This window comes from Apteryx rowi, unplaced genomic scaffold, assembly GCF_003343035.1.
Source record: "Apteryx rowi isolate R43461 unplaced genomic scaffold, aptRow1 scaffold_2, whole genome shotgun sequence".
Taxonomy (NCBI): Eukaryota; Metazoa; Chordata; class Aves; order Apterygiformes; family Apterygidae; genus Apteryx; species Apteryx rowi.
In genome coordinates this window covers 602,935-622,103 of record NW_020448307.1, presented here as the reverse complement: position 1 = coordinate 622,103, position 19,169 = coordinate 602,935, and the positions used below count along the sequence as shown (strand labels likewise).

At 53.6% G+C, this 19,169-nt stretch overlaps 1 protein-coding gene across 2 annotated transcripts in view; it reads right to left on the bottom strand.

Annotated features, from left to right (window-relative positions):
- Positions 1 to 6,643: 6,643 nt before the first annotated feature.
- The window catches only part of PPP2R2B (protein phosphatase 2 regulatory subunit Bbeta), a 107,473-nt gene continuing 94,947 nt past the window's right edge, over positions 6,644 to 19,169 (bottom strand). For both annotated transcript variants that reach the window (XM_026063314.1, XM_026063315.1), the window contains exons 5-9: positions 13,166 to 13,343; positions 12,362 to 12,526; positions 8,212 to 8,381; positions 7,822 to 7,913; positions 6,644 to 6,923 (exon numbers count right to left, since the gene is read on the bottom strand). In XM_026063314.1, coding sequence (XP_025919099.1) covers positions 6,644 to 6,923; positions 7,822 to 7,913; positions 8,212 to 8,381; positions 12,362 to 12,526; positions 13,166 to 13,343 — 885 coding nt within the window. The remainder of the gene's footprint in view (positions 6,924 to 7,821; positions 7,914 to 8,211; positions 8,382 to 12,361; positions 12,527 to 13,165; positions 13,344 to 19,169) is intronic.

Below are 19,169 nucleotides of genomic sequence, written 5' to 3'. Positions count from 1 at the left end.
GCGTCTCCAGCCCTTTGCAGCTCTGCAGCCCGGCCATGGCCGCAGGGCTGGAGCTGGCGGTTCAGGGCCGGGTTCCTGCGCCACCGCGCCTGTGCGGGGAGGCACCRGCCGGCGGGGAGGCCGCGGGGCTGCAAGCTGCTCTGCTTCCATGGAAGGGCCGACGCTGCCAGACGGCTAACGAGACACGTAGCRTAGCGCTGGCTCAAACGTGAGTGCTTCTCGCAGCACCATCCCCAGAGGGGCCGGTGCACTCGGTGCGTCCGTGGATGGAGCACGAGAGCCTGGCGAGGCCGCTGCTGCTCCGGCTGTGTCTGTGCAGCGGGGAGCTGCTCACAGGGAGACGTGCGGTTCATGGGAGACGTGCACTTCACGGGAGATGTGTGGTTCATGGACAGATGTGCAGTTCATAGGCAGATGTGCAGTTCACGGGAGACGTGCGGTTCATGGGCAGATGTGCGGTTCACGGGCAGATGTGCGGTTCACGGGGAGCTGCACATCTGGGCTGCAGCCACCATCCGGGCCGCTGGCGTGGCGCAGGTCTGTGCTCACTATCGCATTTTAATCACTTGCCTTGCTGCTTGCCCTGGTGCAGCACGGCTGTTGCACAGCTTTTTGGTCAGCCACTAATTCTGCCGTTTTCCAAAAAGGAGTTTGATCCGTAAATGTTCATAAACTATCGACCTACTCTTCTGAGCTGGATTTGCGTTGCTGCCTGTACCTCTGACGTGTCACYGTCCCCTCCGGGAGGGCGACACAGGCGTGAAAGGTCCCGTCCAYGCAGCTGCCCTGCCCGGCGGGGGCTCTGCACACGCGGTCCATCACTGCCGCGGCYGGCGGGATCCCGCTCGTGTCGCCCACGCGGCGCGCTGTGCGCTGCCGGCGCCTTCGGCGCTGTTTCCGGAAGGGACGAGCTGCTCCTCTGCGGTTACCTGYTCCTTTTTGCTTCCTCGCCTCTCCTGGAGAGACCCATCAGGGTCCCCCGAGGGCGATGGCTTCTGGCTGTTGGAAATACTGTCAGTGAAACTGCGGCCCGTCTCCGACGGCGGGAGGGAGATCAGGAACGAATGGGGGGAATAACGCAAAACAAACCGTTGTGATTGATTGGTTTGTGCCCAAAAGTAAAAGCTCTTTTGCCTGAGGCTCCTTCGCCACCCGGGTCGGCACCAGATGGTAGCCGACTGCTCCGTTGCTGCCCCGCTTGTTTAAATCAGTGCAATTTGTCCATTTCATGGGTTTTGTGAGACGTTCCTCGACCATTAGCTGCCGCTGCCTTGAGGACGTGGTGTCAGATGACCCTGACGGTGGCTGAACCATTGGTTTTGTAACTCTGCCCTGTGTGTAAATTGCTTTCATTGGTCCTCAAAGCAAATGATAAAGCATGGTAAAGTGTTCAACTTCTAGTATTATTTTGCAACATTAAGTGGGTATTATCTCATCAGAGCTTTTCCTTGCTCCCTTCCTTCATGTTCCCTCAAGCAAGCTTTGGAAATAGCTCTGTTTCCCTTGTGTAACGCATGACCGACTTCTCCTGCAGCAACTTCCAGTTGTGTGCACCCGGCTAAGGGCTTCACGACAGCGTTTTAACCTCTCGGCCTGCCTGACCGGGAGTTACGCTCAGGTGTCCGTATGGGTTAGCATGAACCGACAAGCGCAGAAACAAACCAAGACTCACAGGGAAGAAAGCTATCGGTGAATTAGTTCCCTCCGGAAACCCGGGGAGGGAAGAATAGACTATTTATTATGATCTTTGTGATTTTACTTTAATTCCACRCTTCGTTGCACTGTGAGAATTCGGCTGTTCCTGAACAATGATTATAGGCAGCAGCTAATAATGGTCGTATAAGTCTAATTTTATCCTATCTCACCCTCAGTTGTAGGAATGAATAAGAACCTCCAGTCCCAAATAATCTATTTAATTTTCCACTGATATCACTGATCTTCTCCTAACATTTCACTGGTGTGTAATTGCTCCTAACGAGCAGCAATCCCTGTAGCCCTGAGCTCGTGCCCCACATGCGGACGTGTTGCCGCTGTCTCTCCCGGGCCACGTCTAGGACCCTGACAGCTGGGACCTTCTCCATGACGCGGATGGTTGGTGGTTGGTTCCTGCTCCAGGATGTGGTTGGTTGATTGGTTTCTGCTCTGGCACGTGGATGGTTCATGGTTGGTTTCTGCTCTGGCACGTGGATGGTTCATGGTTGGTTTCTGCTCTGGCATGTGGATGGTTCATGGTTGGTTTCTCCAACCAAGGCTGAGGATCCGGGCAGCTGCAAGGTTTTACCAATATCTGCACTCCAAAAAGAGCACAAGAGAGACCTTCCATCACAAATATCACCATTTAGTGTCTGTCAGTCACTATACCCAGTTCAGGTCATCTGTCTCTACTTTCACCAGGTTTGTGGCACTGAGATACCTTGTCTACCGTGCTGGCGCCCCAGAGAGACTGGGTTGAGATGTCTTGGGAGCATCCTTTGCAAACTCCTGATGCAAGGACGGTTCCTCTGTGACAAGCGTCTAAAGCACAGTATCTGTAATATGGGTTTTACAGACGTGGCTGTTTTAGACGTCAGAAGCCTCGCTGGAAACGCCGAGGAGCTCCCCGAGCATCTGGGTCTGCGCGGAGGCTCTCGGGCGCGCAGCAGCGTCCCGCTGCCCTGCCTGGAAGCGCTTGGCACGCCGAGGAGGAGCCCGGGCTTGAATCCATGCACGTTTTGGTAGATTAAGGTCGTGCAGTTAATGGGAAGGTAAATGAGTGTCTGTTTGAATAGCATTTCCGTGACAGTGAGCCGTGCCCTGCAGCTTCTAATTAGGGGCCCCTGTTTGAGTTCATCGTCGGGAACAGCAGCGGATTGGCGCGTGGGCTATGGAGGAACGGACGGTTTGATTTAATGCTTTATCAAATAATGAGATTTGTCCTCCTGGGGAATGAGAGTCGTCCAAGGCACCCGGTGATCTACTGCCRGCAGCAGCCTCTTCCCTCGCGCCGTGACCCCTGTACAGGGTACAGGGTGGGCAGTGAGGCAAAAACAGGCAAAAATGGCACAAGCCGGACGGCACATGCCAGCAGTGCTTGTTCTCACTTTCTGCCCTGCATGCTGCGCTCCAGGATACCCAACCCTTGCACCGGTCAGGACAGGTAATATCACAGGACTGCGATAACCCGAGTCATATACGAGTGCCATGGAAATAGGGTCTAATTTTCAGTGTAAAATTGGAACAGCAGCGTGCGTCACCTCAGCACGCGGTTTGGCCATGAATGCTGTGGTCCCGTCTGCCCTGCCCACCRTGGTAACGTCGCGTTGCCTTCCGGTCATTAGAGACCGGCCCCGCGGCAGTCGGCCCCGCAGCCGTCCTCCGGAGCCGCACGCTGGTGGTGGCTTGCCGAGGCTGCGCGTTGTGCAGCGCTCCGCGTGCAGTCAGCACGAGCGGGTCACCCCTTGCAGCACGGTGCAGCGTGGTGTGCAGTGCGGTATGGCGTGGCATGCAGCACAGCGCAGCATAGCATGCGGCATGTCATGCAGCACGGTGCGCGGCGTGGCATGCAGCGCRGCATGCAGCACAGTGCAGTGTRGTGTGCAGTGTGGTGCAGCATGGTGCAGCGCAGCATGCAGCATGGTGCAGCACGGCGTGCAGTGCAGTGCAGCACAGTGCAGTGCGGTATGCAGCATGGTGTGCAGCGCGGTATGCAGCACGGTGCAGCACAGCATGCAGCATGGTGCAGTGTGGTGTGCAGCGTGGTGCAGCATGGCATGCAGCACAGTGCAGCGTGGCATGCAGCACAGTTGCAGTGCGGTGTGCAGCACRGTGCAGCACAGTGCAGCATGGTGCATGGTGCGTGATGCGACATGCAGCACAGCATGCAGCACAGTGCAGTGTGGTGTGCAGTGCAGTGCAGTGTAATGTGACACAGGCTGGCATTGCTCATCCCAGCCCAAATGCTGCGCRAAGCCAGGAGCACACTCACATCAGTAAATTCGCCTATTTGCTGCCAAGCCTTTGTGTGGAGCTGAAGCTAGATTTGGTCTCCATGAAATATGATGTTTGATTAGACGACCAAGGGTAAGGTCCAAGCAATTAACCCAAACTAGTTTATTTATTAGAATGAATGTCCCCATGCAGTAAAATGCAATCAGTTCCTGCAACCACCCTGCAAAATGCATTTTAGCTCCTGCTCACCACGTGTTTCAGCTCATGGCACAGCGACGCCTGAACGAATGGGAACACGGTCTCATCTCCTCCTCGCTCGCGCCGCCGAGCAGGCAGGCGTCTCCCGCGAGGCGTCGCGGTGGARCCCAGCATCCCCCATGCTGTGCCGCCACCGGAGGACACTTGCCGCGGCCGGGCCACGGGTGCAGACCGATGGGCACCTCTGCTAGCCAGCATGCGCTGAACGGCCCTGCTGCCCCGGCAGCCGGGAGCTCGGGGCTGGGCAGGGCGACCACGTGCAATGAGGGGACGGGGACGGGGATGCACACCGGCCCCGTGCACCGGTCGGGGGGGACGGTGACAGTGATGGGGATGGGCACAGTGACGGGCACCAGCCCACACGCCGGATAGGGGGGACAGGGACAGTGACGAGGATGGGGATGGGGACAGGGACGTGCACCAGCCGCATGCACTGGGCACGGGGACGGGAACAGTCCCACGCACTGGGCAGGGCTGGTCCTGGGTGGGACGGGGACGGTGACGGTGACGGCAGCCACCCCGCGTGCGGACACCGCCTGGTCCCTCACCCCACTGTCCCGGGGCCCCTGCGAGCCCCCGCGGTGCCGCGCCGCGCTCATGTCGCACCAGGCCACGCAGGGACACGTTTGGGACAACTTTACTGCTGACGCCAGCCCGCAGGCTTTCTTTACAGGAACAGAAAACATTCTTTTAAAAAAATGATCCATTTACTCTCACTAATTTTTTTTTAAATCATTTAAAAAAAAAAAAGGTTACTCCTGAAAGCCATCACTTGTAATAAATTTCTAAGACAGCGCACATTTTTTTTTTTCTTTTCTTTTCTTCTTTTCCTTTTTCTTTTTTTTCTTTTCTTTTTTCTTTTTTCTTTTCTTTTTTTTCTTCTCCTGCAATCGCTCCTCTGAAGACGGCGATCTCCCCGCTGGCCGGCCGTGACGCAGTCGAGCACGAGCGAGCAGCAGGGTCGGCAGCGCGGTGCAGCACAGCGCCGTCCTCGCCTCCCGCCCGGCGCCGGCCCCCGGCAGGACTCGCTCTGCGCTGGGCTGGGCAGGCGTCGCGGCACCGGCCCTGAGCGCAGGGGAGCGTCGTGGCCAGGCCACCGCGGCGCCACTGACCTCACGCATCCGCTTGCTTTCCACTGCGGGAGCAGTTTTCAGACTGAATGAAAATCCTTTTTTTTTTTTTAGTTTTTTTATTGAACAGTTGCTCAAGTAAAGGAGGGACCTGAACAATCTTTACAGTAGAAAGGGGCAGCTTTGCCATGCAAAGAGGAAGAGTTATTGTTTTTATTATTATTATTATTATTATTATAATGTAGAACCATAGACAGCTTCTCTCTGAAGCTGTCAGGTGCTAACAGCAATATATGGTTGGTTTCTTTTTTTTTAGAATGTCATAAATTAGCAACTTATATTTTATCTTTAAAAAATTTTGAATAAATAAATAAATTAATTAAAAAAGAAAAGAGAGAGAGAGAGAGAGAGAGAGAGAGAGAGAGACATAGTCACAACATGCAAGAGATTACAACAGAACAGTTAAAAATGACCAAAACAAAATACAAGAAATGTGGAAGAAAAGCCCAGGTTCAATTTGGTTCGCAATCAATGAATTTTGAAAGCATCATTTATAAAGGTATTTTGTATACTAAAAAAAGGCACCACAGTATCTACAAAGCCAAATCCTCAGGAGAGTTTCTGTGGGGTGAGGAGGGAAGGTAGCAGCCTTGGTGAGATATATCCCCTCCCCCTTTACGCTTGTCCGTTGCAAATCTGATCTTGCCATTTTATGTTTGGTTTTGCTGTCTCTGTCGGTAAAAAATGGGAAATAATAATAATAAAAAGAGCAAATGTGAAAAGTGGCGAAGGGGACAACATTCCGATTTTGCAAAGTAACGGATGGAGTATTTCCAGAATAAAGTTGGAAAAAATCAGGATGGGATTGCTTGAATTAAAAACCCCAGCCGCGCGCACGCTCTTGCACACGCACATGCACACAGACGCACATGTGTGCACACGCGCACGCATGCACACACACACGCACAYGCACGCACGCACACTCGTCCCCTCCTTCTCCAGCCGCAGCCGAACGCCTCTGTCCCACGCTCCTGCATCACCACCCTCAACTCAGCAGACATCTCCAGCCGCCCCGCCGCCGGAGGACGCCGGGACAACGAAAGCCCGCAGCTTCCAAACCTGCTCCTGGCGGGGCCCTGCTGTGCCTTAGCTCTCGGCTCCCATGTAAGGGAAAGGCCGGTTCGCGCCGCGGCGGCCGGGTGCCGGGGAGCAGCGGACACCGGGCGCCRTTCGCTCGCCCCTGCACCATGCTGTGCGCACAGGGGCGAATGCACAAACAAATAGGGAAGAGAAAGGGGGGAAAAAAAAGAAAGGAAGAAAAGAAACATTTGAAATCTGGTGTTTACTAGTATTCAGTACATGAGATTCCTAAAGAATAACTTGTCCTCCTAGTTAACCTTGTCCTGGAATATATACAGGTTATTTGTCGCTGCCACGGCGATGATGTTCTCCGAAGGGTGCCAAGCTGTATGCAGGATCTTTTTGCTAAAGTCCAGACTGTCCACACTGATTTCGTCTTTCCTCCGCTTGCCGCCGACGCAGACCTTGCGGGGCTTGAGGATGGCCCGGGGCTTGCTGTTCTCCCGCGAGGCCTCCAGCGTCACGTCCCGCTTCGTGTTGCGGTCGAACATGCGGAAGAAGTTGTTGTAGGAGCCGGTCATGATGACGCTGCGGGYGAAGGGAGGGCGGGATAGTAACTGAGCCTGAAATGCCTTCCAGGATAATAACTAATATGGAAATCAGTCTTTATGGCAAAGATTTAGCTGACCTGAACCGAATGATTTTCACGCCTTTTTAGAGGCACGCTGCCTTTTGACTAGAGGCGAACTGAGTATCTGGCGATATAATGAGATTTAGATTAGATTTGGAATTCAGGTTTGAGGCCCAGTTGTGCCTCATTAATTTGCTCTGATGGTTCTGAATTCTCTTCGGAGGAAAAAACTGCAGAAATCTCATGTGGCCAACCCATCCTGCATGTTTCCTGCCACCTGAGACGGTGCAATTTATGCATGGATGATTATTATCATTAGATTTTTTTTGTAATCTGTGGCCAAAATACATTATCACCATTCTCTTGAATATGCCCCCAAGAACAGTCACCCTCCTGAGACTCCAGCTACATCCAAACCCATACAAGAGATTAGAGCTTTTCCAGACTTGGTAAGAGGTAGTACCAGAACCATATCAACTACCAGGACTGTATCTGGCCCTCTGGACACCCTCATCAGTGTTTGAAATTTGGAAGTGTTTGGATAAAAGGTTCTAAATTTAGGTGGTTTTAATGATGTACTGTTGAGACAGTTCTCCAGACCCTGCACCAAGCTCCTGTGCAAGCACCCGAAGGCCCAGTGCAAGGACCGCAGAGGAGGAGATGAAAGCCACCAGTGTGACAGAGAAGTTTCCTACAGCTTGTAGACCCGCGTTCTGATTTGAATTCAACCTCTATGTTAAACACCAAAAAAGTCATACCTCTCTTGTCTCTGAGGTATCTCCGAGCGCAGAACGGTGCCCGGGGAAGCAGGACCCCCCGCCCCGACCCACACTGTCCCCCCACCATCTTCCTCACCTGTCAGACCCATTCCACACACACTCAAACTTATCGAAGATGCAGTCGTTCTCGTAGAGCGAGCACAGCTTGCTGCGGAGGTAATCGTGAACCTGGGAGCAGAGAAGGGACAGAAGGAGTGAGAGCGCGACCACGTTTTGTGGACCTTCACCGTGTTCAAAGGCTGAAACACAACCAAGCTGGTAGCCCGCACTGGAGCTCTCTGTCCTTGTCCACGGCAAACAAGGCTACAACTCACCGGGTCACCCAAGCCCATATTTAACAGTTCTTCATTTTCTTGGCCAAGATTTAATGGCAGGATGTTCTCATCCATCAGACTTGTCCCTCTGTCCCTCCCGCTGCCCGCTCCGGAGCGCGGCTCTGGCAGGAACACCTCGCTCCAACGCTTACCTGGTAGGTCTCGATGGGCCGGTTCTCCATGTTCAGGTCCCACACTTTGACCGTGAGATAGTCCCGGGTCATGATATACCTCCCGCTGTGGCTGAATTTAACGTCGGAGATTGAGGAGATGATCTCAGAAAAAAATGACCGGTTACTTGGGTCTTCAGGCTCCTCAAAAACTGCGGAAGAGGAAAGGACAAGTCCTAACATCAGCCGGCGGGTACAKGGCACAGGACACTGCGGGTGCTGCGTGCTCCCTGCCCCATGCCGCCGCAGGCTGCTCCGGCGCTGGGGACCTACTGCCCTGCTCGAAGAGCATGGAACATGTGTGAGGTGCAAAACACACACTTTCCAAACCAAAACGCAGCGTTACAAAAGGAGGCTTTGGTTTGGCTTTGAAGGCTCCCAAAAGCTGAGCCAGGATGGAGCCGCCGTGGCACTCCAGGGACGGGCGCTGTGGAGGGTGCAAATTCCCGGGACCCGGGTGGCCGCTCTCCCACCGCGTGCTGGGAGCGTCCGGAGACGGCGGTGGATGAGCCCTACCTCTGCGTTTGACATAAAACAAATGACGTATTTAAAGGATTTTACTTGGCACAACTGAAGCTCTTTTGTTTTTAATGAGTGCAATAAGCAAGAAGCATCATCGGAGACCAATCCATCAAAAACATTACAGCAGCCCAAAAGATTTAGGGCCTTGCAGATCATTTCTGCTCTCTGGAAATCAATGCGTGGTACAACGGGAAGTCAATGCAACTATTTTATAGCTGCTGCAACCTACAGATTTAATCTGATCAGTCTTTGAATAAATCACAGTTTGAGCCGCTTGAAGGAGACCAATGAAGGTCCACACTAAATGTATTTACAAATTCAATTTATAAGTAACATCAGCTGGGCATGTATGGCTTTAAAAGGAAAATCACTTGAAATGGGGCATTATTATTATTATGTAGGGACCACTGTCCCCAGCAGCAACAGAGATGCTACGGACTGGAGGGACAGTAAACGATCTTGCTGCCGACCGTCGCCTCCGCTCGGCGCTAACACCAGCCCCGCCAGCAGCGAGCAATTACCCGCAGGAAAGTTTTAATTTGAAAGGGAGACGGGCGAGCACCGGAGAGGCAGGGAGGCTTCCCGCCTCGCTGAGCGAGCCCGGGGCGCAGGCGGCTCGCTCTTCCTGCCCCGGCGCCGTGCACCACCGGCTCTCAGTTTTTGGCCGGAGGTGTCGCCAGGCCCGATGCTCCGTGCAGAACAGACCAGAAGTTCTGCAGTTTTGTTATAACGCGGTCAGCAGTGAAAACACGAGTTGGACAAGTTCCATCTTTGGGAAATAAGCTGCATTTTGAGCCATTTGTTTCAGAAGTTTGCTAGGTAAGTTAAGAGGTGATTCCTTAAGAAAAAAGGGGAAACCTTAGTGTCTTTTGCTATAGGGAAATAACTGTAGTCTTTGTAGTTTTTACGCTTTGATTTTTTTTCTGCTGTCACCTCGTTTTCTTCTATCTGGGCAGCAGCTGAGTCTCTGTCCCTGAGGAGCTTACGGGCGAAGCAAGGTATTTCTTTTCTCCCAGACATGCTAGGAAATAAGGATGTGCCTGGCCCAGTGTAATTCCAGTTTCGTGGCATCGCTCACCAGACGAGCCTGGGTCCATCCACACGAAGACCTGCAGCTGCTGCTGCAAGTCCTGACCCCACTGAACGAGTCTCCTCATCTTGTCTACCAGGAACGAGTTTTGCATTTTTGCCCGATAACTTGCAATGAAGGAAAAGCGAGAGCTCTGATAACAGGCATTGGCAGCATGTTTTCAGTGATCATCTTTTTGATCAGCTGGATAATCAGTATCCTGATAAAGATCTGGCCCGCAGCGTGGAGGTCCCAGGAAATGTGGCTTCTAGCTGCGCACCAGGAGGGGACGTCCCAATGACTGCACAGCGACATATGCCCGGGTCAAGAGCGGATCCCAAGCACAGGAGCTTTCTGCCCTGCCTATTGCACTTAAAAATGTTTTTTTTTTTCCACACTTTCTTACATGCTCTTCAGAACAGGATTACTCCTGCTGTGAGTTGTGAGTTGCTCCGGGAATCCTGCTCTCCCCTTCGGTTTCCTGTGGCGCTTTGGACAACTCATGCAATGTCTTCATGCATCGTCTGCCCCGCAGTTAGCACCTCACAGGACTGTTGCCAGCGCGAATGTCACAGCACACTGCTCGTTCAGTCCCTGCGGAGCGGGTGTTTGTGCATGGAAGATGCTGCTCTCCCTTACGGCAGCTACTGCAGGAGCAACACACACGAGGTGCAGCTTGCGGGCGCTTCAAATAAGGTGTGCAAGCAAAATTTAATAAGAGAAGCACATAAGTGAAAGCTGGCCCCGAGCAGCAAACTGCATCTATCTAAATAAACATGACTGGGATGTGCAGTGATATCGTCTGCATTTTTATTAAATATTGACAGTTATTAAAGATCTCCGTTGGAGAATTCATCTCCAAAAGCCAATGTTGCTTTTCATTTTGAACTTTGATGAACAGTCTCAATTCCAACTCACACATCTGCTGAACTGCAATTGACTGCGGCTGATACTTCTGAGGGATGGGGGAAAATCAATAAAAAAATGTCAAGGGAGAGGTCAAACTGAACTTGTATTCACTGTATGCTTGCTGAGGACTAGAAGGACGTAACAGTACCTGAACAAAGGGAAATACCAAATGAGGATTTCTGCCACTGAAGTGTCAAGAAAATGAATTTTGTTTGCGCCTTAATTGTATTTTAAATCTCAGCAGGGAGCTGTCACCATAGGACTGCGAGACACACTCGTGAAACGCAAGAACAGGAAGGTATGTCTTGCTCAGGCTATGGGAATACTGTCATTTGACACTTTCAGATCGCCAGATAGAAATATAACCTTTCCTCTCTATCTATCTGCTCTACTCCAGCTTAAAAACAGGCATCAGACTGTAATTGCACTCCTCCAGCTCGAAGCAATCGCTGGTGTGCCATTTGCCATCATCTCCAGGAGACCCGAACCTGCAGCAAGACGCTGAGCTAGACTACTAGCACTGGGCTTCAGCAAGCTGCACCAAGTTTGTGCATGTTCTTCTTGCAGCGTGATCGCATTCTTGGCCATTCTCTGAAGAAAACTCAAACAAGTTTTATCCTGGCCACCCCAAAATCTCTCACCGCCAGCTGCACAACCACACAGCTGGAAAGAAAATGCGAATGTTCAGAGGACAACGTTCAAACCATGCGGTGAGGGACACAGTGATTCAGACTGCCGGTCACAGAGCATAACAACCCTTGCTTCGGCCGCATTTTGCTGCCCTTGTCTTTAAAGCAGGTAGGAAACTCATTTAGGTCTACCCTGTCCTTTTATTTTATTTACAATACCTAGCTCAGCAGAAAGCTGCCGTTCAGAAACTACGACAGGACAGATAACAGGTATACCAACCCGTTCAGAAATGTCATTTGTGTTCATGCAAGTATTTCACCGAGCAGCTACCAATGAGACAACTATCTTCATTAATGAGCTCCCAATGTGTAAAGGATGAGTAGAAAAAAAAATTGCTGGCCACTTCATCAGCAACTTACACTCATTTCATCAGTTTGGGGAGGATGAAGAACGAATTTCTGATCTGGCTGCCTTATTCCAAACTTTGAGGGGTTTTTTTTGCATGTTCTGAACCTGGTGGCATCAAGGGTTGTCAAAGAGTTGCTGGCTGGGCAAATGGCCTGCAGAAACACAGCGATTCTGCGTTCTGCGATTTACCGCTTGCAGCCGTCACACACTCAGGTCCTGGCGCGATAAATCTGATTCTCTGCTGTCAAAAATGTCACTCATTTTTAATATGCCTGCACTTCCAAAAGGCGTGGGACTGAGACCAGAGAGAAAAACCTTTATATTTCCAGAGACTTGCTGAAGTTGTGCACTAACATGGGACACCACAGTCGGGGCCGAAGGGCAACGGGGGCCCTGTCTCGCCTGGGTCACTGGGCATCGGCCACGGCCGGCTGCCCGGAAAACGTCCGGAGAGGGCAGGGATGAGACCCGGCGTCCGGGCACCRGGACGCGGCGCCACCGCGGGGACGGACCCGCCTCTGCCGAAGCCAGAGCCGGATTGGCTCCCGTCCCTCCGGTCTGCCCCGCCGAGCGCCGTGCCGGCGCGGTACTCACACTTGGCGTGCCGGTCGCAGAGCGCCGATGCCCGCATGTCGCACAGCCGGATGGTGCCCTTGCTGCTGCTGTAGACGAAGGTGTTGCAGTGGTGCGGGTGAAACTCCGCCGCGGTGATCACCTCCGTCAGCTCCTCCATGTTCGCTGGCTTGATGTCCACGATGTCTGGCGGGGGCAGGTCAAGGGGAACGCGCAGCCCCGTCCCGGACCCCACGAGCTGCCGCCCCGAACCCACGGAGACCAGCACGGCGCCGGAGCACCTGTGCTTTCGTCCCGCTGGGAATTTTTAGCAAGCATTTTGGGTGCTGCATTTGCACCGTGGCTAAACTCACTCAGGTCATCTAAAATCCCTGAAGCTTTTACCAAAAATAGCATTCTTCACCTTGCCCCCCCCACCCCGGAGAATGGCACACATTGCAATGCCGCTCGAATGTCCCTGCTTCGGGCCAAAAGCATGTGGTTTCTGCTGAGACGTTCCCAGCTGCCTCAGGCTGCCGCGCGCCCCGGGGGCATGGGAGAAAACAGCGTATAAGTATTGCTGCTGATCAGCGCTGTTTCCGAGGCAGCGGCCGCGGGAGGGACGTGAGTGGCAGCCTGTCACTGGCAGCAGCATCGCCCCGAAACGTGCCGTCAGTGCCGCCGCTCCCCGTGTGCCCCGAGGCTCCTGCCCCCAYGGGAGCCCTCGCCCCCCGGCCGCCTCCCGCCCTGCGGCGAAACCCCGCCGTGCCGCGTCACGTCCCGCCGCGTCCCGCCGCGGCTCCCTCCTTCTCCCGCGCGCAGCCGCCCCCACGGAGCAAAGGATACTGAAGCTCTGATTGGTGATTTCGAAGTTCCACAGGTTTATCCGCAGGTCGTCGGCTGACATGTAGGTCTCGTAGTCGCTGTTGACGGATATGGAGTTGATGTGGTAGGTGTGCGCGTTGGCGAACACCCTCCGCGGGGTGGCCTCCACCATCAGGTCCATGGGCCGCAGCACGGGCACCTGCGAGCCGGGAGAGAGCCYCGCGTCAGCCGCGGCATCGACACCGGCACCGGCACCGCTGTGCCGCCCCGCGTTGCAGAGCGGGCACCGGGCTGCAGCCCTCAGTGCGCAAGGACACGCAAGCCGCAAATCCTGCAGCACTTTTAGGAGAACTGCATTTTTTTCAGAGAGCCGGGTCAGCACGGATTTTTCCGTTAACTCTTTGGGATTTGCTGCACAGTGAAGTGATGGGATCAAGAGGTGAGAAGAGAGAGGGAAAGGGAATGTAAAAGCTAGAAACAGATGGAGAAAGAACGAAATAGAGCTATACTTTTTTTTGCTTTTAGATTAATGAGCCTAACTCACGTAACCACCAGCAGACGGACCGAAGCAGGCAAAACTGCATGCAGGGTGCAGCACAGCAATAACTTCAGATATAACACTCTTAAGGCAACTTAAAGCAGCCGAAAGGTGTCAGTCCGCGCTCCCGTCCGCCCGTAAGCTGTTCCCTCAAGCTACCTCATTACTGCRTACATTATCCGCGTGCTGCCCGGGGAGATTTCCCATGGCGCAGAGGGGACGGGAGCGTGACGGCCGGATCGAGTGACACGGGAACGCAGGAGCTGCCAGCTCCCAGCCCGAGCTTAATGTGACGAGCCTGCCGTCTAATCCAGCCCGACACGTGCAATGATGCATCGTTTGCCGCTGAAGGACTTTGCTCAGCCATCTGGGGACAGTCCAGCGTTTCGCTCAGCGACCGCAGGAAACGGGCTGTCACTCAGACCGTCGGGAACCTGACGGTTTTGCAAAGGGAAAGGATTCAGCCAGGCATCTCTAGATACAAAAATAAATAAATACACAAAAGGCTCCGGCATAAGATTTCGCTCAGCAAGATGGTGACATGCAGCCCGACCACATCGCCGGGATAACTCCCACCACGTAATAATACTGCAATAAATACTGCAATCCGAAGCAACTAGTGCAAACGGGTCTGAGCGAGAGTGCTGGTGGCAATCTGCACTCCAAGTGACCCAGCACACTTACCCATCTATCTGGGTTGTACAYGGCCAGCTACTCGCAGGCACTCCAGCTTTCTGGAGTCAGGGAAGTAAGATAAATTCTTCAGCCAATATAATTTTTCACATATTACTTCAGAGACAAATTCTGGGGATTTTTTTTTTTTTTTCATGATGTCCGGCACTTGGTCTTTCACCAGGTAAAACTTCCAAAGAAGCAACAAACCTGAGCCTCGGTGAATATTTTAAGGGAAGATTTTCCACCTGGTGCAACCGCAAGAGTCTGCATTCGGACCCGGGCGCAGTAGGCGCCGGCACTCCTCGGTGCCCCGGGTGCCCGTGGTGCAAGAGTCCGCCTGAACTGCATCAACAGCAAACACTTAAACCTGCCGGCACCGCAATGCTGAGGCAGGAACGGCCGGGAGTCAGGAAGCCCAGACCAGGGAAAAGGGGGCGAAGGCAGCGCCGGGCCCGCAAGGGCGGCACGGAGCAGCTGCTCAGAGAAAGTGGCTCGTAAAGAGCTGCCAGCATGACGGCAAATAAAACTTTCTCCTTTTTCCTTGGAAGCACGCAGGGTCCCTGACAGGGGCTCCAGCCAGCGCCGTCATCGGAAACGCCCAGCTGCATCCCTTCTTCCAGCGCCGATCCGACCCGCCGGGCAGCGTCTGCTGTTACATATACCCATCATTAAAGGGTAATTCAGTGTAACAAACCGCATCCAGTACATAGAAAGGCTGTCAAATAAAATAAACCACTAATAAATTAAATTACTTTCTGTTTTCAGGAAGGGGGGGGATGCCAGTCATTTTTCATTTAAAAAAAGTATGTCTTCATTTTTCTTTGTGTTTTCCGCRAAAAAGAGCTGGTGCCGCTCGCCCGGCACGCAGGCGACGTGCCGTCGCGCTCTCCCTGCCCGGCGAGGCCTCTGCCGCGTGAATGGGGGTAAAACCCTCCACTCCGCGGCTCCGCAGCCTCCGTGGCGCGAGCGGCTTCCGACAAGAACTGGGAAGCGCCGGCGGAGCGGCAGGTGCGGAACAGGCGGCGCGCTGAGGCCGTGCAGATCCGTGTCCTGGGACATGCCGGAGACCAAGAAGTCACGTGGGCTCCGAACACGACGGGACGAGCCTGGGCAGGAAGACGCTAGCACGGACAAGGGAAGCAGGGACACGACCGGCCCCTTCCCGTGGCAGCCGATCCAGGAACGCCGYGAGCCCTGCCGGCGAGCAACCCCTGTGTACTGATTCCCGCTGGATTCGGTCTGCCACCGCCGGCTGCACCACTGAAGCCCAGGCTAACCCTGGCCTTGGGTCCGCGCGAAGGAAAGCGTAATCCAGTTAGGGCAAGGCAGAGTGCGGCGCTAGCTGCCGGGGGATGAATCCTGCAAGGTGCCGGCTAAGCCCTGCCTGGATTTGCTCCCTGAGGTTTATCTCCTTTTACCTCCAAAAGGCATTTTCTGTGCTGCCAGCAGCAGGAGCGACTGGTCAGCACTGCCTGCAGATTAATATTTTGCAGACAAAATATACATCGAACGCTATTTTCACGGCAGATGGACAATTTAATGCTCTCCAGGGCTTCATCTTGTTGGACTTTCCTGGAGAAGCGTGAGAAGGTCCCGTCCCACGTGAAGACGAGCCTGCTCTAACCACGGGTCCGTGCAGCTCGCAGAGCTGCTGGCTTCACCCCTTTCCCCAGACGTGTCCACTCCTGCTCAGCGTCACATGAACGTGCTTTCTTCTGGCGTTTGTTTTCCCTATAACGAAATGCAAGCGCAGACTTCCTGCCGGCTGAAGATCCACACTGACACGTGCGGTCCCCAAAAGGGTCTAGGCGGCCCCAAAAGGGTCTAGGCGGCCCCAAAGGGGTCTAGGTGGCCCCAAAAGGGTCTAGACGGCCCCAAAAGGGTCTAGGAGGCCCCAAAAGGGTCTGGGTCCCGGCTAGGGACCCAGGAGAAGGGGGAGGACTATGGACACCAGCTCAGCTCATGCTCTCTGACATCACTACAGTCCAAAACAGCAAAATCTTCAGTTTGGGGTCCAAAACAAAGTCAGGACACTGGGGAGCCCAAACCTTCCCGGTTCTTTGCCTCAGTTTCCCACCAGAGGAGGTGGGTTCGACGGCACCGCGGACTCCTTAGAATTACATTCCACTTAAAGACGTGATTCTTTTAAAACCTTTTTTACATATTTCTTCCATTGAAAAAGAGTCAGCATCAGTAAAATCTCACCTAGCAGTTTAAGGCCTTCCTACTTTTGGAAGAATTATGTAAAAGCACAGCTGTGTTATCAAACACAAATTCCCAGCAATCTAAACCTATCTGAAAATTCTGCCTGGCACATTGTTTTTACAGTGTGTCTAGACATAGATACCAATTGTGTAATTGTTGTGGAAAAAGAGATGAACAAGAAAAAAAATCTGGAAGGTCAATTCTGGTCATCAGCTTTCCAAGCTGAGTTTGCAGTACTCAATGGATGAATAATGACTTTTCACCAAAGAAGGGAGAATTCAACTCATGACCTGGGAAAAGAAAAAAGGAGAAGATTGGATGTGCTGGGGCAGAAGCCCAAGCCCTTCTTTCTTTATAATGAGGCCTTGCTTAGAGAACGACAAAAATCAAGTAAATCCAAGACAGTGAACGCCATAGGTCACAAGCACATCCCAGCTCTCCACAACTGGAGGGAGAGCAAACATGGTGTCTGGCAGAGATGGCACGGGGTGACGGTGAGCCTGGTGCTCTCCTGCTACGCCAGAGGAGCCCACGCTACCAGCGGCATTTTGAGCTCAGCCGAGCATGCAAATATTACACATCGAGCTGCTTTAGAGCAATTTAAATGACTAATGAAAATGGGAAAAATCCTTTTTTTTTTTTTTATTTCTGTAGCAATGGTTTGATGATGATCATTTGAAATTGATTAGTTCTGCCACATGCATTTTATAGCCAAAAAAGCCAAATGTTTCAAATTACCTTGTCATTTAAATGATAATGGTTTGGAAAATGTAAAAAATAAGCAAATTTCTTTGCTGTGGCATAAATGCTCTTCTGGCACCAGAAGCAGCCACTGCACTAGCAGCATAACAATTTTTATCCAGAGAATCCCTCATTCCTTTCCCTGTCCCCTTTATATAGCAACCTACCGATGCATTAAGTTGTGTGTCGTGTATATATTTGATGCAGTGAGAATAAAGTACAAATTCTCCACGAAAGTGTGCCCAGAAGCCAAAGAGTTGAACGCTCTGGCAAAACGGAGATATAAAACACAATTTATGAYGGATTGCGCCGGGACTGAGCGGGCGAAGTGGCAGCTCTTAATCAGGGACGGCTCCGTGACAGCTCCGGCGCCGATGCCCGGGGACACGAGGCACCCGCTCGTCACGGCCACGCGGCGCTGAGCCTGGCAGGGCAATTTGTCACCGCGGGCCCGGCGTCCCCTCCGCGCGGGCAGCAACGAGGGCGCTGCCGCCACGGGCGCCACCAGCTTTGCCGGGTTCCGCGTCYCGGGGGCCGTGTGCCTCTTCATTATCAGCAGATCATCATCATTAATAACCTGGGTGAGATACGAACCTGCTGCTTGGGGCAACAGATCTCTGAACTTATGTCCAGGCCAGGCAGTTAAGTGCTTCTGCCGTTACTGAAATTTTAAAGTGCTGGGGCGAAATTCAGCTGCACGGGGCAGGGACCGTCGTTCCCAAATGGCACCCGAGTGCACCCGGGACTCCGACGAGCAGAGCAGGCTGGGACAGACGCTCCTAAGCCGCAGAGAGGGGACAGAGGGAAGAGGGGTGACACGTGGAGGAAGGGGACGTCAGCCGGACGGGCTGGCAGGCAGCGCACGCGCAAGGACAGCAAATCCTTCCGAGCAGCTCTCAAGGCCACGCACCGTTCAGGTCCTCCCTGGACCCCAAGGACTTCCCAGGCACATCCCGGTGTATTGCAAACACGGGAAGGAGATCCCGCTCTTCTTGGATGGGAGCGGTCCCTAAGAGAAGATCCTTTAGCAGCAGCTTCACACTGGCGCGTCCCTCTGTCCGACGCACGGACACACCACCGCCTTGGCAGAGAGCCGCAGCGGCTCGCAAAAGCCGGGGCTGAAGCTTGCAAGGCGGCAGGGTTTCTGCTGCCCGCGACGCTCTGCGGCGCCCCGCTGAGCGCTTCTCCCGATCGCGTTCCAAAACGTCCTGCGTTTCCTGCCTGCAAATCGCACCTCCGCGCGGCAGCGTAACTTCTCCCTCCTCGGGGGGGGGGGGGGGGTCACAGCAACCGCTGTCAACGATGAGGACTCTTCCCCCCGCAGTCTGGTGTTTGACTGATTCTGCTGGTTTTCGGCAAAGGTTACTTGTGAAGTTTCTCCTGAGGCTTTGTTCTGAAATCCCACCCTGAAACGCTAATTCTCGGCATGGCTGACCCAGATTCGGGGTCAGCGCTTCGGTGCGATTCAAAGCAGTAATTACCCGTTTTCAGAGGGAGCCGCCTGCCTGGCGCTCCGGCGCTTCGCATTTGTACTTCAAGTACTAAATATTAAGGCAGCACTAAAAGCACAGCCTGCTGCTTCTTCTATTTTTAAWCAAATGACGCAAAAATCAGAAGCGCCGTATCGCGAAACGGGGCCTCCCGCTGTCTCGCCCGGGTCAGCTCCCCGGTTTTGCTCACGGAGGGCGCAGAGCACCGCGGCACCYGGGACGCTGCAGCCCTCGCCGCTCGCGGGGGACAGTCGCTTCCATACGCCGGCGCTTTGGGATGCCCTGGCTGGCAGCGTGCCGGCACCGCGCTCCAAAACCAGCTCTGCTAAAGCCCTACGCTACGGTCTGAGCAGAGTTAAATATTCCTTTTGCAGAA